The sequence below is a fragment of the Microcaecilia unicolor genome, chromosome 1 (genome assembly GCF_901765095.1).
Source record: "Microcaecilia unicolor chromosome 1, aMicUni1.1, whole genome shotgun sequence".
NCBI classification, from domain to species: Eukaryota; Metazoa; Chordata; class Amphibia; order Gymnophiona; family Siphonopidae; genus Microcaecilia; species Microcaecilia unicolor.
Genome location: NC_044031.1, coordinates 133,324,388 through 133,350,982, shown reverse-complemented (window position 1 = coordinate 133,350,982; position 26,595 = coordinate 133,324,388). Strand labels below are relative to the sequence as shown.

Here is a 26,595-nt window from a genome sequence, read left to right as displayed (position 1 = left end):
GAGTTGTCAACCCAGGACATTAAAAGTTGAAACTATACCTGATTAACTCCTAAAATTAATCTCTCACATCTTTTGACTATAAGCCACATGTTACTAATGTCAGTGATTTCACCATTGTGTTATTGAAGTCTGTCTAATCAGCATTTTTCAGTATTTAGTGTTGTAGCTGATTATAACTCTCTCTCCTTTGAATTGCTGCATTTAACTTAAATCAGTTATGAAATCAGCCACTTAAGCAAATCTAAATGACTGCATATTCTTCTCCTCGCAAAACATAATTTCAAGGTGTTAATTTTCAATGGTGTAAGTCTTTTACAACTTCTGCAATCAAGCTTATTAAATTACATTCTCTTTTTTGAATAATTATTAAAATAGTTCTTACGTTTTCTTAAAGCCCTTGTTCCTGGAACATTTTCATGTATGACTTACCAGGTTTACCTAGAAAAATTAACTCAGCAAATGCTTTTTTTGTTCAGATTTAAAATAACTGAGAACTGGCAGCTGTGGTGATATATTTAAAACCTCTGGTGCTTATTTTCAATTCAATTCTTGTATACCGCTAATATCCCCTTTCCAGGGTTCAGTGCAGTTTACATTCTAGGTGAGACAAAAGTAGATAGTGTTAGTATGAGGTATGAGAAACATTAAAGACCATTGGTGTAATGCATGAGACTAAAAACATTAAAGGAAAGGATAATGGATGATACTAGGAAGTAGAAGTCATGATGGATTATTATGAGGCAGTTTTTGGGAAGAGAAAGGTTTTTAGCCTCTTTCCTGAAGTCGAAATAGCTGTTCTCTGTTCTGATGGGGTTGATGCCGGGAATAGAGAGTTTGACTGCAAATATGGGGAATAGAGAGCTGAAAATCTTCTGATTTCGAATTGTCTTTTGAAATGGTGATGCTAGCATTAGTTGTTGTTTCAGTCTGTTAGACTGGACCAGATGTAGTTAAGTGGTCTTAGTCAGCAGTTCAGAGGTAAAGCCCTGTAATATTTGAAAAACTAAGCAAGCAGCTTTGAACCTGAGTCTTTCTGCCAGGGGCGTAGCCAGACACCCAATTTTGGGTGGGCCTGGGCCCAAGATGGGTGGGCAGAAGAACTCCGCCCTGTCCCACAAGTGATTTGGTCTCTCCCTCTCTCACCTGCATGCCATATGGTCTCTCAAACATCCCCCTCCCCCATACCTTTTAAATAGCAGATTTTCACTGGCAGCTAGCAGCAACTAATACACACTGCTTATGTTGGCCCCACAGCCTTCCCTCTGATGCAACTTCCTGTTTCTGCATAGGTGGGAATACATTAGAGGGAAGGCTGGTATGCAGGAAGGACAGTTGTTGGGAATTTTCGGCTGGTGGGGTTTGGGGATCCCTGCCAGACACTTCATAGGTGTGCTGCTACTGGGTGGGCCTGAGCTCAAAGTGGGTGGGCCTGCACCCACCCGAGCCCACCCTTGGCTACGCCACTGCTTTCTGCCATGGGAAGCCAGTGCAGTTTATTTAGATTAGTTGAAACACTAGTATATCTATTCAATCTGTATATTAGTCTTGCAACTGTAAGCAGATGGACATCTGAAAATGACCAAAAAAAGTCCATCAAAAACCCCTCTTTTACAAATCCATGCTAGTAGCTGCTGGTGCAGTAATACCAGCACAGCCCATTCAAAGTGAATGGCTATGTCAGCATTGCCATGCGGCATCTGCTAGCACAGCTTGTAAAAGGGGGGGGAGGAGAATTTTGTATAGGGTGCCCACAAAACAAATTCTAGAAGTTTAAGTATGAGCTCAATATTAGTTGCAAAAGTCACTAATAAAGTAGAGCAAGAGGCAATAATATCCTGTGTGTCCTCCAGGAAAGTAGTCAATTCCCCTGGTCCAAGGCCAGGTATTCTTTTAACCACTTCCTCGTAGGGCCATTTCACAGACATAGGAAGGTAAGAGCATTTCAAAAAAGAAATTGAATCAGGATTATCCATCTTCAGAATTTCCTTTAAATATTTCCTTAATAAAATCTCCGCTGAAATCAATGGAGTTACAGGAACATTTAGAAACCTAAAATTATTTATACATCATTGATTTTTAAGATGTTTGATCTTGTGATGAAGCGTCAGGCAATCCTTCACTGCTGAGACCTGCACAGCCTGCAAAGGCTTTACCTGCGCTTGCATAGCACTAGTAACGGCATTCAATTTAGTGAACTTATTCTGCAAATCTGAAAAATTTGAAGCCACATTAGAAGAAAAAGTACACAATTGGACTCTCTTCCCTTTCAATAACTCCTTGGTTCTGGTCACAACTCTCCATATATCTACTAAAGAAATTTCTCCTTCACCAACTTGGCTTATGGAATATCAAGACCTGGGCCAAAAACAACAGGTTCTAATTTAGGAGGCTGCTCCTCACACAGGGAAGAAGATAAGGAAGAAAGTTCCAGTTCACCTCACTGCTGCAATTGCATGGGTTTCATGGCCTGGTGAATGTCTTTATTTGTGGGCAGTATAGGAGGAATCTGTGCCTCTGAACTCAAGGAGATACCACCGGAGGATACCAACAAAGTATTCACAGCTGGGGTGGTCTTTCCAAGATGTCTATCCATAGACCCTCTAACGACTGAAGTACATGTCATCAGATTCTTAACCTTAGCCTTCTGCTTCCCCTTCTTAAACCATTTAATAACAAGTTAATATCACTCTATCAGATCTTTAAAATCCTTCAAAATGCATTCCTAATAGAGCAGCAAGCAAGTGTAAGGAATAATCTAGTGGTCAGTGCAGCGGACTTTGAACAATGGGACCCAGGTGTAACTCCCAACTGAACTCTTATTTTTGTAAAAATATGTGAGCCCTCCTGGAACATTAAAATACCTACTGTACCTGAATATATGTCACCTGCAAGTATAATGGCTATTGTAGATGTGGCCTAAGAAAAATTGTTCATTGGAGAGCAAAATATAAATATTATACTATTCAAAATGTTGCTAACATTGATTATGAACAACCTAGCTACAGACTCAAATATAATAATAATAATAATAATAATAATAATAATAATAATAATAATAATAATAATAATAATAAAAGAAAGTAAACCTCAGCTGCCAAGGAAGAGCTACAATGTCTTACCTTCTTCATTGGCTATTATCACAGGTTCCAATGAAGAAAGCCCCAAACCCAAGAGCATTAGAAGACAACTCCACAAAGGAGAAAAAAACTATTGCTCCCCTAAAAAAAAAAAAACAGGCAAAAAAGGAATAGATGGGAGGGGAGAGGCAGCGGGTCTGGTGGGCAGGTAAGGTCGCAGTTCAGGCAGGGGAGTTTAGTCAAATTATGTTTTTCTCCATTTTTGTTACTAACTTTTTTCTACCTCTTCTGATGCCTTCCCAAGGAGTTGAGGCAGACAGGTCTGCCCCTCCCTCTTGCCCCTCCATTGCTTGGCAAGGAAGTATGACAGGTCATCCAGTTCTATTTTGGATCTCAGCAGCAGTGCTATCTCATGCCCCAAAGGCATTGAAAGGAATAGTTAGAGATAAGGGGCAGGGGCTAGAAGGTGGATTTGCCATTGTAGTAGGCTCCATATGACAGCTCTTGTGTGAGGGAGGGAGAAAATCCTTGGGGACATGTTGGGTTGAACTGGGTCATCATAGGCCCTTGATGGAAGCCCTCAAGATATGGGGCCCAAGGGAGTAAATTGGGTTATTAAAGGCTCTTGATAATAGCTCTTGGGGGAAAGAGTTTAAATCATCAGAGGCCCTTATTGACAGCATCTCGGGGAGAGTGACTGGAGGCTGTGTGAGCTCTGAACAGCTAGCACAAAAGTTTAACTATGACACCAGAGACTCTAACAAAGTTGTAGCATGACTGACAAGTGTAGTACAGTTCATTTTGCTTAATGAGGTTTGTGTTAACCTACATTAAAAAATAAATTAATTCATTATTCTTGAGCTATTTAGCCTGCATGTTTAAGTTCCATAGCCCCTTGTATTTTCCTTAGACTGTATTAAGTCTACAAGCTAAAATGCACAAAGTATCACAGGCATTTAACATAGATTAACATGTTTAGCACTCTATAAGTGCTTGTGTTAGCATTACTGCTCTTTAGCGTATAGACCCGGTATTGTGCTTGCCACAGTTTTAGACATTTTTAGAATCCTACCATTGGCATGTATTATGCAAATATTCATAAGAAGTTCTATGCTTATCTATAGGATGGAATACAGTCTACCTGTAAATTTCTCACATTTAATACTGCGGTTTCTGTTTTGCTGGCAGGTGACCTGTAAAGTGCTACACTTTTTTCACCAGTACATGCTGGGATGTAATTATTTCTGGATGCTCTGTGAAGGCATTTATCTTCATACCTTAATAGTGGTGGCAGTATTTGCCGAGGAGCAGCATCTGCACTGGTATTATCTTTTAGGATGGGGTAAGTATTTTTGAGGCATATGTGCAAACTGATACCTGTTGTCTCCATTGTCAAAACAGCATGAGGGTAATTTCCCAATGCCATTTACACATGTGAATGACTAGCTACACAGTTAAAAGGCTACTTGAAAATTGCCCATCCCATGTGTGCTCATAAAGGTGCATTCCACAACACGTGTACTTTTATCCATGAACAACGGACGTTAGGGGTGGGCAAACAGGGCAATTGCCTGGGCCCATCATGTCACTGAGGACCCCAAACTTGCCTGAAGCTGAAAGAGGAACAATCTGCAAGCAAGCTTTGGAGCCCCTCCATAGTGTCTGTCCTGGGCCCCATCATGTCTAGCACTGAACCAGCCTACAGCAGAAGATTTGCTTTAACATGCACAGTTTAATATTTTCAAAACGATGTGCATTGTTTTTAGTTTAGAGGTAGTTCAGAAAAAGACAATAAAGGCAGTGTGGGGACTGTACTAAAAGCTAAAGGACTTAGGAGACAAAAAAAATAGGGTAATTGCACCTTACAGGGGGAGTATGATACAGTTATTTAAATACTTGACAGGTAGAAACAGGCAGAATAGTCAAACTTTTTCAGTGGAAGAAAAGTTGTAGAACTGGGGATCATGATGCAATGCTCTAAGGAAGGAAAATTGGAGAACAATGTCGGGGAAATATTTTTCCACAGGTGTTTGGAATTCCCTTCCAGAGGATGTGGTAGAAAAATGGTAAATAAAAAAGCATGGGATAAGCACAGAAGATTTCTAGTAAAAAGAGGAAGGAAATTTAGCACTGAGGTAGTCTAAATGGAGTGGCATTTACAGCCCTAAACAGCAAAGGGATATTTCATGTCACTCAGGGGTCCTGTTATTAAGCTGTGCTATAAAGTGGCCTAAATGCGCCTTTAGTACAAGAAGCCCTAAGAAAACAAGGATCTAGGTGTGCTTGGGACAAGCATAAAGGAAGGGTTATAAGGTTAAGTAGGACATGGGTAATGGTGTATTTAAGACATTGGGTTTTATGTGAGAATTATATATGTGCATCTACAGAAAGATAAACTTGGTGGACTGCATATAATAATAATAATAATAAACTGGTATTATATGCTGCTAATACCTCACAGTTCAAAGCAGGCTACTCAATCACAAGAGACCAGAATCAGTTATCTGGGAAAAAAATTCCACTACTAGATATAATCAACAATTTGAGTGCAAAATGTATTTCTGAAAAAAAACATTTTATCCTTTTCCTGAAAACAAAGTAAGTTTGAAGAGAGTAGCTGCTTGAAAGGCCAGGCTTAATAATCTCTTCTTCCCTTTAGCCAATTGAAATGAATAACCAACAACATATTTTCGTCTTGTTCTCTGAGTAAGAAAAAAACAGTCATACAGTCAGGTGCTAAACCATATAAAACCTTAAATAGAAAACAAGCTAACTTAAAGTATACTCTGGCTTCAATAGGCAACCAATGTAATCTTAGAAAACTGGGAGAAATACTATCATATTTGAATAAACCGAAAATCTCCTAAGAAGACCTTTGTTACATCCTAAGTATAGGAGGTTGCAATAATCTAATTGAGAAATCAAAAGCACCTGAACCAATATTTTAAATTGATCTTGTTCAAAATAACTATGCACATACCTTAGCTTCCTCATTAAAAAGAAACATTTCTTGACTAGAGAGGAAACTTGATTTTCCTAAGTAATAGCGCTATCAGCTAAAACACCCAGACTCTTAATTAGTGAAGAAAATTCTAAGTTGACTTAATTAATGCAAATTGACCTAGGAATATTCACTGGATTAGTATCAAAGCATTAAAATTTAATTTTTTTCTGTATTCAATTTCAGTTTATGACAAAACATCCAGTTATCTAGTAATAACATACATTGTTGAATCATCAGGGGATCAATTCCAGATATAGAGTCAAATGGTATCAAAACTGAGATATTGTCTGCATAGATGCAATGTAAAAAAACTATTACGTTTTGCAACAAAAGACCTAAAGATCGTAAAAAGATATTGAAAAGTAATGGTGAAAGGGGCAATCCCTGGGGAACGCCACCTGTTTTCCGTCATGAAGAGGAAAAAAGCATCTTTCATCCTAACTCTATAAGAATGAACCAAGAAATCACCAAACCAGTCAAGCACATTGCCAGTAATACCAATATCCTCAACAGAGTGTAACCGAATTTTATGATATCCAGTTTGATCTTTGTCTGCTATCATTTACTAATGTTACAAAGTGCCTGTGGGTACTTTTTCTCTAGGCAGTTTTCAAAATGAAAGCCCAGGACTAACCAAACATAATCAGCAGCTCTTAACCGGATTGTGCTGCTGAAATTGTCCGATTAGTGCCCAAGCCAAAACCGGCTGTTTCATGGGAGCTTCTGGAGCAGTGTTGGCACTTAGCCAGTCAAGTGCTTACATTCAACACTTATGTTCTTAACTAGCTAAGATAACTATATAAATAGGACCGCATAAAACACAGTCCTATCTTGCATTTCTTCTTTGCCAGTTAAGTGCTCGATATTGCTCTTAACTTGTTTACGAAACAGCACAGAGAGGGTCCAAAGTACAGAACAAAATCCAAAGCACAAAAAAAGCACCAAGAGCCTTCAAAAATAGGACACACTTCTTTTAATTGTGAAACTTGAAAAACTATCTTCAGTTGTGGACCCGACACGGGCCGTGTTTTGGCGCACAGCGCCTGCATCAGGGGTCAAATGTGTGCTAATATAGGACAAATTTCGTGTCCCATTTTTGAAGGCTCTTGGTGCTTTGCTTGTACTTAACTGTTTTAGCCAGCCACGTATGCCCAGATATTCAGTGCTGAAGTCCAAACATGGCTCAGTATTGAACATCAGGGCACAAGGCTGTCACCTGAATATCTACCCCCTTATGTTCTTATTACTAATATTACTGTTGAAGTTACAGAATTTAGAAAGTTGTTTGTAAGGATTCTCATGGACAGCCTTTTCTAGTGGTGGCCACAAAAAGGTAGAATTTCCAAACAGAAAAAAATTGAACATATACCCCCGGATTCTATATATGGCACCTAACTTCAAGCGCTACTTCTGTGCTGAGTTTTCGGCATAAAAAAGCGTTCTAATGAATGCAAGTCGCCGAAATGGGGCTGAAACTGCAGATCCGCATGAAGATACACTTTCATGCCCTTTGGTAGAATAGCACCTAAGTGTTTCTGCATGGATCTGGAAAGGGGGCATGATGATGGGATGGACATGGGGAGGTCGAGGCGTTCCCTTAAGATATGCGCAGTGTTATAGAATAGTGCAGATCTGCGTCCAACTTGTGTGCCAGGATTTACACCTGGTATAAATCCTCACGCCCAAAGTTGAGTGCAGATCCTGGTGCTATGCACTGTTCTATAATCGGTGCCCATCCCAGAGCACTCTTTATACAATACCGTTCAGTGCTGATTTTGGGGGGAGGGGTGCTGAATGTTGAGCCCTATTTACTGAATCCACAGCCTGTATTGTCTGTACATAGACATATAGCTGAATATCAGTGGTCAGGACTGCTTCTGCATGTAGCTTACTAAATGAAAAGTGAAAATATTTCTGCATAAACCAACTACATAGTTTGAATATTCACAAATAACACCATTTTCTGGTGCATAACGCATGAATATACATTTGTGTATGGGGCATATATATTGCACCACTCAGGAAAGATGTAGAATGTTTCTTACCGTGTGCCAGGAGACTGTGGCTCTAGGCACTGCTTTTTTTCTCATTTCCTCAGGTCAACAGGGCGGGGATGATGGTCAACACATTCTTGATTTCGGGAGAGTACCTCATCTACAGCATTTTTTTCTTTTGAACTGTTTCCTTTGGAGCCCTTTTACTAAGCGGCAGTAAGCCGAACACTCGACAATCCAAAAATATCGCCGGCCCAACGCGGGGGCTGGCAGTTGTTCCACCCCCCCCCCCCCCCCAGCACGCGGCATTTCCAGCGCTAGCAGAAATATTTGAAAATATTTCCACAGGGGGTTACCACCAGGTTAGTGCAGGAGCCCTTACCACCACCTCAGTGAGTGGCAGTAAGTGCTCCCCCCTCCACTTGGGCATGCGGTAAGAGCAATCTTACCGCATAGTCATGTCTTTTTTCAGCCTTTTTACCCACTGTGGTAAAAAGGGCCTCAGTGCGTTGCAAAAACCACCCCCACCACTAGCACAGGGCCCTTTTTTTTAGACTTTATTTATTCAACAGAGGATACAATGAACGCCTACAGCACGTAGTAGGATCTTGAATGGGTAACGTCCGCAAGGGAGGGTTAGGGAGGGAGAGTGGGTAGGTGTAGGGGGAGGGAGGACTCTGAGTATCAGCCTGAAGCAGGAGGGGATGATAACAAAAAGCACAGGGCCCTTTTTACCACAGCTTAGTAAAAGGGCCCCTTTGTGAATTCTCCATGCTTTTTTCTCCTTCCCCTATATATTCTGGTCTTACGTATTTTTCATTTTTATATTTCTTGATTTGTGATCATTTTCTTTCTTGACCTCTGTTTATATATCTGTTTGCAAGAAAAAGATTTGTGGTATTGTATTTGAAATGTAATAAATATATAATAATAATAATAAAATCTCAGGCACAGTACCTTAAACTTTAGGGGGTCTTTTACTAAAGCTTAGCTCGAGTTATCTGCAGCAGGGCCCATTTTATTCCTATGGGCCTTGCTGCAGACAACTCAAGCTAAGCTTTAGTAAAAGACCCCCTAAGTGACCCTAAACTATGTCCTAAAGTCCAAAAGCACTGTAATCATGGTGTGGCTTGATCGGATCTTTTCCCAAATGTAAAGCAACCTAACAGCCATATTTTGTATGAACTGCAGCCTATTCAAACTAATAAACAGTAGCCAACATATTTTTGTTTTGTTTAGTTTTCCATGTTGTTTATGGGAATATTGTTTCAAGAGCAATATCGTAACTAGCGTAGACTCTTTGGAAAGAGTGCATGCTATTCACAAATAAGGCACATTATTCCCCAATATTCTGAAAAAGCATGCAATCTTTCGAAACAGTGCACACACTTTCCCAGTAGTACAGATATGCATGCACTATTCCCACGTGCCCACCGTTGGAAAAGAGTAAAACTCTACAAAAGGAATGCGGGCAAAAATAGAGAACACTCTTTTATGGGAAAAAAAACAAAATTTGGAGAGTTTTCCTGTCATTTCAGGCAAGAAAAGCATCATGAAATAGCATGGGAAGTGTCGTTGATCTTTTATAAAGTCATTTTAAATGAATACACATCCCTACGTTACAATAGTCTATTCTGAAGAGCATCAGAGAATGCATGAGTTGAACTGAATTCTCCTGCTCCTGGATACAATTCAGCAAAAATTTAAGTTGGCAACAATATGACCCAATAACAGAAGATATAGAGGAATCATAGACAGAATCACATCAGTCTTTATCCTTAGGCTAGTTGATTGATCACTTATAGCCTCTGGGTAAACTACTAGTATGGGAACTACATTGAGCTGTACTTGTTTTTAACTCCTAAGGGGATTCTGCCCAACTACGCAATGCAGAATTTATATAGAATCCCCCTCCTGTGTGGAAATCTGCTTTTGTCCTGCAGAATGCTGCACAGGCCTCAGGGAGGCAGGACGACTGGCACAGTTAATTCCCTCGACTTCACACGTAGAGCCCTACCGTCACCACGGCTTGCACCCCCAGCTTACTCCCTTCATTTTTTCTCAGCTTCCTCCCTTCTCGATACTCAACACCAGAACAGAAGCAAGGCTTTACAGTGTTCCACAGGGTTCAAAGTCAGCAGTGAAAACAGGTGTGACAAAGGAGCAGGAAGCATCTTGACTTGCAGCCGCTCTCCTCCTGCTGCTCTGCTTTTGTTGAGCCCCAGAGGAATGACTGGAAGAAGCTGGGCAGTGTGTGCCAGGGACAGGAGATAGCTTGAGGAGTGAGACATGAGAGAAGATGAAAGGGGCAAGCTAAGGAAGGGATACCCCAAGAAGGGATGTGCATTGCAAAAATACAGCGGGCAAATAGAAAGAGGAGGGCAAGCCTGGTGGGGAGGGGGTTGCTTTTAACTCCTAACTCCTATTTACATGTTCAGTACCCATGTCAGTTTTAATCATTCCCACCATAAGTAATTCCCTAATCCCTTATTTCTCCTCTTTGTCTCAAATAGATTGTAGCAGGGACTGTCTCATAAGTGTTTAGTGTACAGTGCTGTATACACCTAGTAGTGTTATAGAAATAAGTAGTAGTGTATGTATGTGCTGAGGGGGGATAGAGAGAAAAAGGGCTGGGGAGGTGTATTGGGGGCTGATTCACAAAGAGCTACGAAGACAGTATGTGCAGTGTGAGAATGAGTCTGAGAGAGTTATGATTCTGTGTTTGCTGGGGAGATTGAGAAAACTATGGTGAAGTGTGTGCCTGGGTAGGGGGCAAAGATTGACAGAGAGCTATGTTGGTTCCTTGCTGGGGGGGTATGTGGAGAGCATTCTGGATGGAATGTGTGTGCTGGGGGCAAGAGACATTTTAAAAACAGAGCTAGTGTATGTGTGTGCTAAGGGGAGGTATGAGAGAGAGCTCCGGGTATGTTTTTGAGGAGGGAGCATTGACAGAGAGGTATGGGATGTTTATGCACTGGGAAGGATAGAGATTGAGAAAAAAAAATCTGAGGAGACAGAGAAAGCTGGAGATTGAACCTGCCAGGGGGCAATGGGAGGGACATCAATCTTAGGGGCCCTTTTACTAAGCTGCGTTGGTGCCTACGCATGCACAATGCGAATCAATTTGAAACTACCGCCCGGCTACCACGTGGCCCGGGTAGTAATTTCATTTTTTAGGCACGGCTGCTACGCTACACATGCCTGAAAATATATTTTATTTTCCAGCGCGCAGCACTAACCAGGCGGTAATCGCCGTTGTACGCGTATAGACGATTACCACCCGGTTAACGAGTGAGATCTTACTGCTAAGTGAATGGGTGGTGGTAAGGTCTCAGACCCAAAATGGACTCGTGGCAATTTTTATGTTGCCGCGTGTCCATTTTGCGGTAAAAAAAAAAAGTCATTATTTATAGGTGTGCTGAAAAATGGATCTGCGAGCGTCCAAAACATGGCCCTGTAGCAGCACAGGCCGTTTTTTTCAGCGCACCTTATTAAAAGGAGTGGAGGAGTGGCCTAGTGGTTAGGGTGGTGGACTTTGGACCTGAGGAATTGAGTTCAATTCCCCCTTCAGGCACAGGCAGCTCCTTGTGACTCTGGGCAAGCCACTTAACCCTCCATTGTCCCATGTAAGCCACATTGAGCCTGCCATGAGTGGGAAAGCACAGGGTACAAATGTAACAAAAAAAAAGGGCCCCTTAGGGTTTCTTTAAACTAAGCCATGCTAAGAAATGGGCATAGCACATCCTTATGCAGGCTTTTCCCATGCACTAAGTCCATTTCTTGTGCAACTGTCAGAAAGGGTATTTTTATTTCTGGCTCTGCTCTAATGTTAGCATTAGCCCCTGGCCATTTAAAAAAATTACTGTGGGAGCACTTGCCGCCTTCTATTCAGCAGGCGTTAAGGGCTTCCACGTTATGGACATGCTAACCAGTTAGTACGGCAGTAATGCATACACCCATACCTATTATCTGCCCCCCAAACTAATACAGAAGGTCTCACGTTAAGCTATTTTTGATGTGTTAAGGATGCCTTAGGGCTTAATGCAGCTTAGTAAAGAATCCATTAGATAGGAGATCAAGTTAGTTGAAGAGTCTGCTGGTGGGGGGAAGGGGGGAGGAAAATGAACCCGAGCTGATAGACAGCTTAGAGGAGCATAGAAGAGCCAGACATTTTTAGTAGGGGAATTCTATGCCAAACAATGACAAATAAAGGACTCCTTGTACTAAGGTGTGCTATGGTTTTAGCGCAAATTAATAAATTAGTGTGCATTTAGTGCTATGCAGCCCATTTTATCCTATGAGCTTCCTACTAAACCCATTAGCGCAGTACAGTAAAAGGAGCCCTAAGAGGATAGATTTGTGCAGATTTTTTTTTTACCTGTACACAAAATTTGTCATTTTTTGTGCAGAATTCCCCAGGAGTATTGTTTTCCAGAAATCCACATTTGCGTATCTTTTTTTGGTTTAATTTTAAATGCTACTCTTGTAGCCATCCTATAATCATTGCAAGGCATTTCATTTTTGTCCAGATGAGTGCTGGTCAGAAGCATATACATGACCAGCAGAATAGCATTGGAAAAATGGCTCACAGCCCTGATTTACTGAATCAAGCTCATAGTTTCTCAGTTTTTATAACTACTACTACTACTACTTAACATTTCTAAAGCGCTACTAGGGTTATGCAGCGCTGTACAGTTTAACAGATAATGACAGTCCCTGCTCGAGGAGCTTACTATCTAAAGGACAAATGTACAGTCAGTCAAAATAGGGCAGTCAAATTGGGGCAGTCTAGATTTCCTGAGTAGAGGCATAAAGGTTAGGTGCCGAAAGCGACATTGAATAGGTGGGCTTCGAGCAAAGATTTGAAGATGGGCAAGGAGGGGGCTTGGCAAATGGGCTCAGGAAGTTTATTCCAAGCATAGGGTGAGGCGAGGCAGAAAGGGCGGAGCCTGGAGTTGGCGGTGGTGGAGAAGGGTACAGAGAGGAGGGATTTGTCCTGTGAGCGGAGGTTTCGGGTGGGAACGTAAGGGAAGATAAGGGTAGAGAGGTAATGAGGGACTGTGGACAGAGTGCATTTGTAGGTCAGAAGGAGAAGCTTGAACTGTATGCAGTATCTGATCGGAAGCCAGTGAAGTGACTTGAGGAGAGGGGTGATATGAGCATATCGGTCCAGGCGGAATATAAGACGTGCAGCAGAGTTCTGCATGGATTGAAGGGGGGATAGATGGTTAAGTGGGAGACCAGTGAAGAGTAGGTTGCAGTAGTCAAGGCGAGAGGTAATGAGAGAGTGGACGAGAGTTTGGGTGGTGTGCTCAGAGAGGAAAGGGCGAATTTTGCTGATGTTAAAGAGAAAGAAACGACATAAGCAGAATATTTGAAGTCATTTAACACAGAATGACCAAACTAGGGTGCCTTTTACCAAACTGTGGTAAAAAGTGGCCTTAGCGCATTCTTGTACGGATCATTCCTGTGCATTAAGGCCATTTGTACTGCCATTTAAAACTTTTTATTTTTTAGTACGTGGGTAGCGCACATTGATCCCACAGTTACCATGGGATGCCTGAGCACTTCCGATGGTAAGGCAGTTTTAGCTACAGTAAGCACACATTAGTGCTTACCAGAGCTAGAAGGGTGTGTTAACTAATAAAATTCTCACTTTTACAGATGATTCCATTAGAACCTGACCAGAGAAAAGTGGAAGAATTCAGTCATTTTTTTCCAGGCTCACTTGGTAGTATACAATTATCTAAGATTAGTTCTCTCTTCTAGATATGATGAGATCGTTATGTATTTTAGAATGAATGCAGAATGATTACATGCTATATGGTGAACCAGTTATTCATGCTATAATGTACAGGACCTCATTGTGACTTAAAATGGAAGTGCTAATTTTATGGATTAAAAGAACAAAAAAGTGGAATATTCTCCACATCCTCCCTCCCCTGCCAAGTTTCTTAATTCCAGTGTAAAAAATGCATAAAATGAAAGAGTTTCCAATAAGAGATAAGCCTTGGCACTGAGCACATACACTGCATTTCAACTAATTTTTCCTAAGTGCTTTATAGACATGCTGTCAGTGAGTATCCCAACTTCTTTAAAAAGGAAAGATCCTCAAGAATGTTCTTTTCCATAGAGATGGTAGATTTTCTTGTCAAAGTGGTGTTCAAATCTGTATGAAGCTTAAGGAAATGTATGAATTGAATTGAAAGGCATTTAAAGAACAAATTAGGGTAAATATATATATACAACCCAACATTCAGCACTATTTAAACAGCTAGGAATGGCTGTACAAAATCAATAATGAAGAGGTTACAAACAGTACAAAACCTGGCAATTAGAGTTATCTTCTCCTTAAGAAGAGAAGAATCTGTGATACCTTATTATTATAAGCTACATTAACTACCAATGATTGCTCAATCACAGTAGCCTAGTGGTTAGTGCAGTGGACTTTGATCCTGGGGAGCTGAGTTCAATTCCCACTGCAGCTCCCTCTGACTCTGGGCAAGTCACTTAACCCTCCATTGCCCCTGTTACAAAATAAGTACCTGAATATATGTAAACCACTTTGAATGTAGTTGCAAAAACCTCAGAAAGGTGGTATATCAAGTTCCATTTCCCCTTTACATTAATTTTCTGGTCTTTACAGGGAAATGTACCCTCTTATCTGATAGGTTTTTTCCCTTTAATAGGTAGACAGTTGTTGAGAGGGCAGATTTCTTTAAATTTCTGTCATTGAAGTCGGTTAGGTATTTTAGACAGCTTTCGTCTTCCATTCCATATCAGGCTGCTTCCTTGTGGAATTCGCTTCTGGTAGCGGTTCGCTCATTAACTTTTATTTCGTAAGCAACTTAAAGCAGTGTTATTTGAGCAGTCTGTGGGTTAATGTAAAGTTTAGATTATTGAGGGGTCCTTTTACAAAGGCGTGCTCAAAAATGGGCTGTGGTAGTGTAGGCGCGTGTTATGGACTTGTGCAGATCCATTTTTCACACATCTGCAAAAAAGGCCCTTTTTTTAGTTTGGCCGAAAATGGACGTGCGGCAAAATAAAAATTGGCACACGACCATTTTGGGTCTGAGACCTTACCGCCAGCCATTGACTTAGCGGTAAGGTCTCACGCATTAACCGGGTGGTAATGACCTACATGTGTAGAAAGCCACTTGATGTGCGTAGATGACGCGGATAAGAAAATAAAAATTATTTTTCAGTTGCACGTCAAAAATTAAATTACCGCAAGAGCCACACGGTAGCCGGGCAGTAACTCCAAATTGGCACGCGTTGGGCACATGTAGGTACCTACACGGCCTGGTAAAAGGGCCCCTGTGTGATTTAGTGTATATTCCCAGTTGAATATGTTGGGTTTTTTATTTGTGATCCACAAGGAACTGAAGTGGATGTTGTAGAATATAAGATCAATATGATCATAATAATAATAATAATAAATAGCGTTTAACCAGCTATCTGCGAATATTCAGTGGGAGATAGGTGGTTATCTCCTGCTGAATATTCAGTCAGCACTAAGTGGCAAACCAGTTATATCATACAATATAACCGGTTATACCATGTGATATAACTGACTATCCGCTAATATTCAGTGTATTGCTGGTTAACCCCCCTATTCACTAAGCCTGGACAATTATAAGATTGTCTATTTGGGTTTACCTGCAACTTGTGTTCAAGCTTTGCAAACTGTGCAGAATTTGGCGGTACACCTAGTTTTTGGTTTGTTGAAATATAAAAGCGATTGCAGTGGTTACCAGTTGCATTAGGGTGAAATTTAAATTGTTGAAGTTAATTCACCGAGTTTTCTTTCATGATACTACTTTGTATTTGAAGAATGCTGTTCAGCGATATATACCACAGAGACAGTGAAGGTCAATGAATGCTGGTAATTTAGTTGTGCCTGCCTTGAACCACTTTCACCTGGATGTGACCAGAAAAGGAACTTTTTAAATTGCTGGGCCACTTAAATGGAATAAATTGCCAACTGGACTAAAATATGAGATTCATTTGTTGGCATTTAAGCATTAATTGAAGGCACATATTATGTTACTGCTGGCTCAGTTTAAGGTAGTGCTTGAGATTTTCTTGCTGACTGCTGGTGGACTATGAAATAGGTTTCAGTTTGTAATATTTTGTAGTATTTTTTGGTCTGTATGATTTCTATATTTTATGTACATATATTTTGTACCTCACCCTGGTAAGGGCAGATTATAAATAATATTTTATTATTTATAGCATTTATACCCCACATGACCCCAAATTACTATTCTCTTTTGCAGGGAAACCATAGTTTGCTGTCAACCAAAGAAGGCAGAGGCAGGTAGCACCTTATAGATTAACCAATTTATTGAGGCATGAGCTTTCAAGGGCCAAAGTTCATTCTGAGGCGTATTTTCAAAGCACATAGACTTACAAAGTTACGTGGAGGGGCATTTTCGATATGACATTTAAGTCCAATTATGGATGTTTTGCACAAAATGTCCAAAATCCAAATAGGAAAGGAAGTCATTTTTGAAAAAGAAAAATGTCTATCTTTTTTTTCCCTTTTTTGAAAATACTGTTTCAAACAAGGTTTTGTTCTTTGGACATTTTGTTTTTTGGTCCATTTTTAAAAACAAAATGAATAAATGCAAAACGTAGAGGTTCATGCCATTGAGATGTAGGAGGAGCCAACATTTTTAATAGACTGGTCCTCCAGACATCCCAGGAGAGCAGTGGGGTACCCTAGAGGACACTTCTGTGCACTTCATAAAAATGCTCCCAGGTATATATCTCACCTTTGCTTCCTTACCTTGTCCCCTGAGCCCTCCAAAACCCACCCAAAAAACACTGTCCCCCACGGTACACTAATACAATAGCCCTTATGGGTGAATGGGGCACCTATATATAGGTACATTAGGGTTTTGGTGAGTTTGGAAGGGGTCATAGTTTCCACCATAAGCGTGACAGATAGAGGGAGATAGGGACCTTGTTCCCTCACTCCATAGTGCACTGTACTGACCACTACACCACTCCAAGGACCAGCATGCTGTTCTAATAGACATGATGTAGTCATAGAGGCTAGTAAGTCATATTTTTATTCACATTTTTGGGGGGGTGGAAGGGTGTCAGTGACCACTGGGGGGTATTGGGGGGGGGGGTCACCCCTGATTCCCTCCATTGGTCATCTGGTCATTTAGGGTACTTTTTTGTGCTTTATTTGTTCTAAAAACAGGTCTAGACCAAAACATCTTGGTTTTAGTCCTGGACATTTTTGTTTGTTCCGTTATGGCTATAAAACGTCCAAGTGTTAGGCACACCCTAATCCTGCCTTCAAAACACCTGACACGCCCCTTTGTGATTCGAATGCATAGATAAACATCTACAAAATAGATTTTGAAAATACCAGTTTGGACGTTTGAAGAAGAAATATGTTCAAATGGTGCTTTATAACACTTTTTGGATGTTTTTCTGTTTTAAAAATGAGCCCCATAGTAACTTATGGAACTTTGTAATTCTAAGTGCTTTGAAAATGAGCCCCTATGTCAGATACCATCACAGTGTGCTTAATTTTACTTGCAGAGAAAAGGGTGGGATTAGTGGGGTCAGGGCAGGCCAGATGAGCTATCCATGGGACTTTCATTTTCAAAACCCAGCATAATCCTTACTCTGAACACTTTACATTGGCAAAGTATGTGAGGTAAAATCATTCCCATGGTGCTAGTTGATGTATGATTTACCATGGGAAACTCAAAAAGTTCGCCTTTGAAAAATCGGTTTTCAGGTCTCTGTTAACATTTACCATGATAAGGAGAACACTCATGGGATTACATTCTTCCTCTGAAACACATTTTAAGGGACAGATGTACAAGGTTCTCCCAAGGAGTATCCCAAACTGGACCCTCTCCAAAGGATATCACACAATTGAAAGGAAGCTCTGGAACAAGAGGGCATAGGATGAAGGGGAAAGGGAAAAGTCTCAGAAGTAACCTGAGGAAATACATCTTCACAGAAAGGGTGGTGAATTGATGGAACAGCCTCCCAGTGGAAGTGGTGGAGATGAAAACAGTATTTGTATTCAAGAAAGCCTGGGACAAGTATATAGGATCTCTAAGGGAGTGATAGGGAGAGTAGATGGCATGGATGGGCAGACTGGATACACCATATGGTCTTTGCCTACATCTGTCTGTGTTTCAAAAGCAAGTACCTTCTGAATACACTTCAAGGTTGTCTCCTACCTTCAGTCTTCCCACACAGATTGTGGAGCCTTAAGCTTGAGCCACACTACTTCCCTGATCCTCTCCTCAGGTACTATAGCTCACTTAGAATGGAATCCTCTTCCCTCATGACCTTCCTCCTGGAAACCTCTACACTCGGGGCCTCACTCGCTCTACACTGGCTCAGAGTATTTAATTCCAGCATGGTCTGAGCCCACCCCTCTGACTCAGCCTCAGACTCAGCTGTCTAGTGCCACATGCTTTAAGGTGGCTAAACTGCAACATCAGTGAGTGAGTGGTCTTCACTATACCATCCATTCTCTCACAGACAATTTTAAGTCATGTCTTGCGGTTTTCCTTTCTTCACTAAAGCATTGTACTGGAGGAACCCAAGGGCTTGGTTTCTGGTCAAGATGTTATGTGATTGGGCAAAGTCATTCCCAAAGTTTAAGGATGTGAGGAAATCCATTACACATGGCTCCTAATGCACTTGAGGCATGGGTTCCTGGCAGTGGCAACTCACTATTTGAGCTGGCTCTCTTTTGGGTAGCCTTCTGCTATGCCTTTTTTGGGGCATTCTGGGTTAGTTAGTGCCAAGGTCTTGCTAGGCAAACTTGTAGTCAGGGTTATGAAGTGAGGTGTTTTGATGGTTCTCAGTTGCATTGATGAGAATGAAACTTGTCCAGTATTTGTTGTTTTGCCCATCTGTGGAGGTCATATTTTTTAAAACTTTGGATGCATCACCTTTGACATGTTTTCAATTTACAACTGTTTTGAGGATAGTTTGGAATCTGTGGGTTTCAATTCTTGTCAGTTCAGAACTTAATAATTCCAGATTGGTGCAGTTATTAATGCTGCTCAGGCTTGGATGAGTGAGGTGATCACTAAACTTATCAGTAGGTGGAACTCAGGTGCCTATACCAGTTTTTATTCAGCCAAGAGCTGTTGAATGTTCTTCCCATTTGTAGCTATTGTTTATATTGCAGATCAGACATTTCACAAGATGGCATTATGGTTGGTTGGACATTCTTTTATCTATTGGGCTAGACAGTGATCAGCTACTTGGTCATACAGTCAACATTAGGGCCTTGCAAAACATAATATACAGAGAGGTGTAACCAGCAGAAGAAAGGAGGTGTTGATGCCACTGTACAAGTCTACAACTACTACTACATGACATTTCTAAAATGCTACTAGGGTTACACAGCGCTATACAGTTTAACATAGAAGGACAGTCCCTGCTCAAGGAGCTTACAATCTAAAGGACAAATGTACAGTCAGTCAAATAGGGGCAATCAAATTGGGGCAGTCTAGATTTCCTGAATAGGTTAGGTGCCAAAGGCGACATTGAAGAGGTGGGCTTTGAGCAAGGATTTGAAGATGGGCAGGGAGGGGGCTTGGCGTAAGGGCTCAGGAAGTTTATTCCAAGCATAGGGTGAAGTGAGGCAGAAAGGGCTGAGCCTGGAGTTGGCAGTGGTGGAGAAGGGTACTGAGAGGAGGGATTTGTCCTGTGAGCGGAGGTTACAGGTGGGAACGTAAGGGGCGATGAGGGTAGAGAGGTAATGAGGGGCTGCAGACTGAGTGCATTTGTAGGTTAGAAGGAGAAGCTTGAACTGTATGCGGTACCTGATCGGAAGCCAGTGAAGTGTCTTGAGGAGAGGGGTGATATGAGCATATCGGTCCAGGCGGAATATAAGACGTGCCGCAGAATTCTGAACGGATTGAAGGAGGGATAGATGGTTAAGTGGGAGGCCAGTGAGGAGTAGGTTGCAGTAGTCAAGGCGAGAGGTAATGAGAGAGTGGACGAGAGTTTGGGTGGTGTGCTCAGAGAGGAAAGGGTGAATTTTGCTGATGTTAAAGAGAAAGAAGTGACAGGTCTTGGCTATCTGCTGGATATGCACAGAGAAGGAGAGGGAGGAGTCGAAGATGACTCCGAGGTTGCGGGCAGATGAGACAGGAAGGATGAGGGTGTTATCGACTGAGATAGAGAATGGAGGAAGAGGAGAAGTGGGTTTTGGTGGGAAGACGATAAGCTCGGTCTTGGCCATGTTCAGTTTCAGGTGGCGGTTGGACATCCAGGCAGCAATGTCGGATAAGCAGGCTGATACTTTGGCCTGGGTTTCCGCAGTGATGTCTGGTGTGGAGAGATAGAGCTGGGTGTCATCAGCATAAAGATGATATTGGAAACCATGAGATGAAATCAGCGAGCCCAGGGAAGAGGTGTAGATTGAAAAAAGAAGGGGACAAAGGACTGATCCCTGGGGAACTCCAAAAGAGAGCGACATGGGGGTGGAGGAAGATCCATGAGAATGTACTCTGAAGGTATGGTGGGAGAGATAAGAGGAGAACCAGGAGAGGACAGAGCCCTGGAACACAAATGAGGACAGTGTGGCAAGAAGTAAATCATGATTGACAGTGTCAAAAGCGGCGGATAGGTCGAGGAGGATGAGGATGGAGTAGTGACCTTTGGATTTGGCAAGGAACAGGTCATTACAGACTTTAATGAGTGCCATTTCTGTCGAGTGTAGAGGGCGAAAACCAGATTGAAGCGGTTCGAGGATGGCATGAGAGGAGAGAAAATCAATGCAGCCGCTGTGAACGGCGCGCTCAAGTATTTTGGAGAGGAAGGGTAGGAGGGAGATGGGGTGGTAGTTGGAGGGACAGGTAGGGTCAAGTGATGGTTTTTTGAGGAGTGGTGTGACTACGGCGTGCTTGAAGGTGTCAGGGACAGTTGCAGTGGAGAGAGAGAGGTTGAGGATATGACAGATGGGGGGGGGTGACAGTAGGAGAGATGGTGTTAAGTAAGTTGGTGGGGATGGGATCAGAGGAACAAGTGGTGCATTTCGAGGAGGAAAGAAGGTGGGCAGTTTCCTCTTCGGTGATATCAAGTCATTGGTGAGGACTGACCTAGAGTATTGTGTTCAGTTTTGGAGGCTGTATCTTGCTAAGGATGTAAAAAGACTTGAAGCGGTGCAAAGAAAATCTACAAAAACGGTATAGAATTTGCGTTACAAGACGTACAAGGAGAGACTTACTGACCTGAACATGTATACCCTGGAGGAAGAAGAAACTGGTGTTATTATACAGACATTCAAATATTTGAAAAGTATTAATCCGCAAACAAATCTTTTCCGGAGATGGGAAGGCGGTAGAACTAGAGGACATGAATTGAAGTTGAAGGGGGTCAGACTCAGGAAAAATGTCAGAAACTATTTTTTTCATGGAAAGGGTGGTGGATACTTGGAATGCCCTCCCACGGGAGGTGGTGGAGATGAAAACAGTAATGGAATTCATAAATGTGTGGGATAAACACAAAGGAATCCTGTTTAGAAGGAATTGGTCCACAGAAGCTTAGCAGAGATTAGGTGGCAACACCATTGGAAAGCAAAGCTAGTGCTGGGCAGACTCCTATGGTCTGTGCCCTGAAAATGGCAAAGACAAATCAAGGTCAGGTATACATATAAAGTAAAAGCAAAACAGCAAAAGTAGAGGCTGACAAATGCGCAAACCAATAGGGAGATAATATCAAAAACCAGTTTATTCAGAATATTCATATTCACATGGTGTTTGCTGATCGGTTGGCTGTTCTTTTGTTCTCTCTGTGGATTAACTTGCATACATAAAGGAATTATTCAAGCCTATCAGCTTCTTCTCAGAGAAAGTTGATTGTGACCCCTGAGGCAGGCGCTTTGGCGCCGAAACAAGGATCGTGTTGGGTCCTTGATATTGATATCAATATTCTGAATAAACTGGTTTTTGATATTATCTCCCTATTGGTTTGTGCATTTGTCAGCCTCTACTTTTGCTGTTTTGCTTTGACTTTCCATGGAGGCTCCTCCTGTCCTCTTGGATATACATATAAAGTAATTCATACAATGAGTTTATCTAGTTGGGCAGACTGGATGGACCAAACAGGTCATTATCTGCCATCATCTATTATGTTACTAGTATAACATCTAGTCTTATATCCCACTTACACCTTGCAGTTCAAAGAGCGTTGCAGAAACATAGAGAGCCAGAATAAACCTCCGGGAGAGCAATTAAAAGAGAAAACAAGTTTAAAAAAAACACTACGTAATACAAATTTCTGAAAGAGCAAAGTCTTATTATTTTTCCTAAATGACAAATAGGAATGAAAGAACCAGAATATCCCAGCAAACTCTTTCCAGTATCTGGCAGCCTGAAATGCTAATGTCATCTCAAATATTTTTAACCTTTTCCTGCCTCATGATGAAGGAAATGAGATCAAATCTATCCACCCTATCAGACTAACTGTTCACTCGTCCTCTAGATTGTTCACTTGTCTTTAGATTGTTTTCTTGTCTTTTAGATTGTAAGCTCTTTGAGCAGGGACTGTCCTTCTATGTTTAAATTGTACAGCGCTGCGTAACCCTAGTAGCGCTTTAGAAATGCTAGTTAGTAGTAGTAGTAAAGTTGCACAATTTAGCCTTCTGTTCCTTGGAGATGCAGAAAAATGGAGATGGAAATATAAATACTTTGGTGCCAATTCATGTATCATTGAATATATATTTAAAAAAAGAAAATGGCCTCTTTGAAAAGAATTCTAGCCTTGTTAGGAACTCAATGAAGTTTAAGATAGAATGATGAAATTTTATCAAATTTACTTAAGCTAAAGATCAGATGTACTGCTGTGTTCTGCACAGTCTGTAGCCTTTTGAATTGCCTCTTAGTGCAACCCAGGTAACCAAAGTTACATTAATCTAATTGTGAGAGCAGCAGAGCCTATACCAAAAGTCTAAATTGATCTATTTCAAAACAGTTTTGAATGCAACAAAGTTCACTCATCAACAGCAATGATTTCTTTACTAAAGAAGTGATTTGGGCTTCCATAGAGACAGAGCTGTCAACCAGAACACCCAAGATTTTTATCAATGCAGAAAACTTATATTCTACTTGACTGATGCAGCTTCTATTATTTGGCCAAGCGTGTGGAGAATGCAATAGTGGCAGCTGTTGTTCCTTTTGCATTATCATGCCTGGATTAGAGAATATCCAATTATCTTGGTAGTGCAATTGGACAGAAGTGACTTGACATCAAGGGCAGACTGACCATTCAAGCAACCAGGAACTGCCTGAGGGCCCAGAGCAGTAGGGAGCCCAGTGCCTCCACCCCATGTGAGCTGCATCTCCCCCGATCACCTCAAGACTGCCATGCCTTGGATAGAAGAAAATGGGCTGTAGCCAGGTCAGTATTCATCAATTTGAGACACTCACATCCCAATCCACTCCATACTTGTGCCATGGACAAGGGAAGAAAACTGACTGTGGAGCTTGATAGTAAACGTTTCTGTGTTCTGCAGGGTGTGTAATTGATTGAAATTAGACTTAGTAATACCAGCATAAATAATGTTGCAGTAGTCATATCTAGAGTGTACATAGGCAGAAAAGAAAGTGCAAAGTGAATCAAAATCAATCATAGTCTGAATTGATCTTAATCTATGTAAAAAGAAGATACCAGTCTTGATCACTTGGGAAATCTGAGCTGAATTGATAATAATTCCAAATTACCTAAACAATGGTACTGGTGTAATTTTTCTATCAAACAGAATAGGAGGTAGAGACACAGAACTCATGAATTTAGAGAACAGAGGAGGAAGCTGAGAAAGGAAAAGATCAGTGTCAGAGATGGATGTAGGGCAAGAAGTGAAGAAGACATGAGGAGAGAGAAAAATGAGAAACAGACAGGAAAGAGTTATTATTATTATGGCATTATGTTCACTTATGTTTGACTGCTTAATTTTAATTATGCATTGTTGATTTTATTATGATTGTTAACATTGTTTTGCTTTTTTGGCACATATATCCCTGAAATCTATTCAGCATGCAAATTAGTATCAGTAACAGAGATACTGGTGGGAAGCAGATGATGCAGCTGCACCAGAGCCGTACAATGAAGGGGTCCCTCCCTGCTGTGTTCAAATGTGCCACCTGTGTGAGGGTGAGAGTTGGTGCCAGGTTATGGAGTGTGTTTTAAAGTTAAGCCCCTCACGAGTAGTTCTTTAAGGAGTTTGGAGATATATTAAAAGTGTCAGCTGTGTTGTATTACTGTATTTATTTTTTTAGGTGCTACATTTCTATTTTATAAACTTATCTATTTCTATTTCTCTCCAGTGTAATACTTGTATGTTCATTGTTGAAATTGCATAAGTAAAAATGTGTTTATAGAATAACTGGAACATGTTTAATGCGGGTTAACCGTGTACAAGCCTACAATATCCCTATAGGCATCTACACAGTAAATGTACACACTAATTGTGGGTGCATTAAAAACGCTAACGCACCTTAGTAAACAGGGCCCTAAGCTCTTTCGGAGCTACGGTATTCAGGTGAAATGTTTGCTGAGGTGTCCCATGGTAATTTTGCAATGTGCACACACAAACCATGCGGAAAAAAATATATATATTTTTCTGCAGAGGGGGAGTGTCTGAGGGGTGTGGAAAGTGGGCATTTTTGCAGTAATCAGTTAGTGCAGCTACATTACCGCACACTAACTGGTTAGTGTAGGATTAGCGCACGAGCCCTTACCACCTACAAAATAGGTGTCAGTAAGTGCTCATGTGCTAATTTCTGTTAACGGCCATGTGCTAATGGCAAAATTAACACATGACCATTAATTCGGAAAATGGGAAAATCATCCTTTTTCCGGCTGCATTAAAAATGGCCTTAACACGTGGGAAAGACATGCATAAGAGTGTGCTAAGGCCACTTTTTAATGCAGCTTAGTGAAAGGAGCCCTTAGTTATTAGGATTTACTTACTACCTTTTTGAATAGAGAGATGTGGTAGCCGTGTTAGTCCACTTCCAAAGGTAATCAATAGAAATAAAATAAAATAAAACATAGAAAAGAAAATAAGGTGATACTTTTTTATTGGCCTAACAATACATTTTTTGATTAGCTTTCGAAGGTAGCCCTTCTTCATCAGATCGGAAATAAGCACATTTTGATAAATATCAGCATATATAAGTGAAACATCAAAGTATTTCAGTGACAGTCTGAAAGGATGAGGAAGGGGTGTGTTAGGTGAGAGACAGGGAGGGCTGAGAGGATGAGGGACAGGGAGATATGCATGGTGATCAGAACGCAAGACCTTTGAAGTCAAAATGATTAAATAATTTGACACCCACCAGACAGGACTTAACAAATATTGGGTTTTCTAGCCCATTATAAACCATGAAATTCTACTGCTTTGTCACCCTCTGATCACCATGTGTATCTCCCTGTCCCTCATCCTCTCAGCCCTCCCTGTTTCTCACCTAACCCACCCCTCCCTCATCCTTTCAGACTGTCACTGAAATACTTTGATGTTTCACTTATATATATGCTGTTACTTATCAAAATTTGCTTATTTCTGATCTGATAAAGAAGGGCTGCTTTTGAAAGCTAATAAAAATGTATTAAGTTAGTCCAATAACAAAGGTATCATCTTGTTTTCTTTTCTATGTTTTATTTTATTCTATTTCTATTGATTACATTTTGAAGAAATCCACTCAAGGCGGTGTACAGCAAGATCAATGAGAACATAGTAGAGAATTTCAGCAGAAAAAATATTCATATTTCAAAGCACTTAGACACACAAAGTACCTTAGGTTACTGTCAGGCTTATTTTCGAAAGAGAAGGGCGCCCATCTTTCAACACAAATTGCAAGATGGGTGTCCTTCTCCCAGGGTCGCTCAAATCAGCATAATTGAAAGCCGATTTTGGGCGTCCTCAACAACTGGGGCATGTCGGAAGCATAGTGAAGGCGGGACTGGGGCATGATTAACACATGGGCATCCTTGGCCCATAATGGAAAAAAGAAGGGCATCCCTGATGAGCGCTTGGCTGACTTTATTTGGTCCATTTTTTCTTGCAATCAAGCCTCAAAAAGGGGCCCGAACTGACCAGATGACCACTGGAGGGAATTAGGGATGACCTCCCCTTACTCCCCCAGTGGTCACTAACCCCCTCCCACCCTCAAAAAAACCATTTAAAATATTTTTTGCCAGCCTCAAATGTCATACCCAGCTCCCTGACAGCAGTATGTAGGTCCCTGGAGCAGTTTTAGTGGGTGTAGTGCACTCCAGGCAGGCGGACTCAGGCCCATCCCCCCCTACCTGTTACACTTGTGGTGGTAAATGTGAGCCCTTCAAAACCCACCAGAAACCCACTGTACCCACATGTAGGTGCCCCCCCCCCTTCACCCCTTAGGGCTATGGTAGAGTTGTACAGTTGTTGGGAGTGGGTTTGGGGGGCTCAGCTCAAAAATTAAGGGAGCTATGCACCTGGGAGCAATTTGTGAAGTCCACTGCAGTGCTCCCTAGG

General features: G+C 41.3%; 1 protein-coding gene across 2 annotated transcripts in view; it reads left to right on the top strand.

The window, feature by feature from the left end:
- Nucleotides 1-26,595, top strand: part of CALCR (calcitonin receptor) — a 414,614-nt gene that overhangs the window by 309,413 nt on the left and 78,606 nt on the right. For both annotated transcript variants that reach the window (XM_030200551.1, XM_030200543.1), the window contains exon 8: nucleotides 4,266-4,419. In XM_030200551.1, coding sequence (XP_030056411.1) covers nucleotides 4,266-4,419 — 154 coding nt within the window. The remainder of the gene's footprint in view (nucleotides 1-4,265; nucleotides 4,420-26,595) is intronic.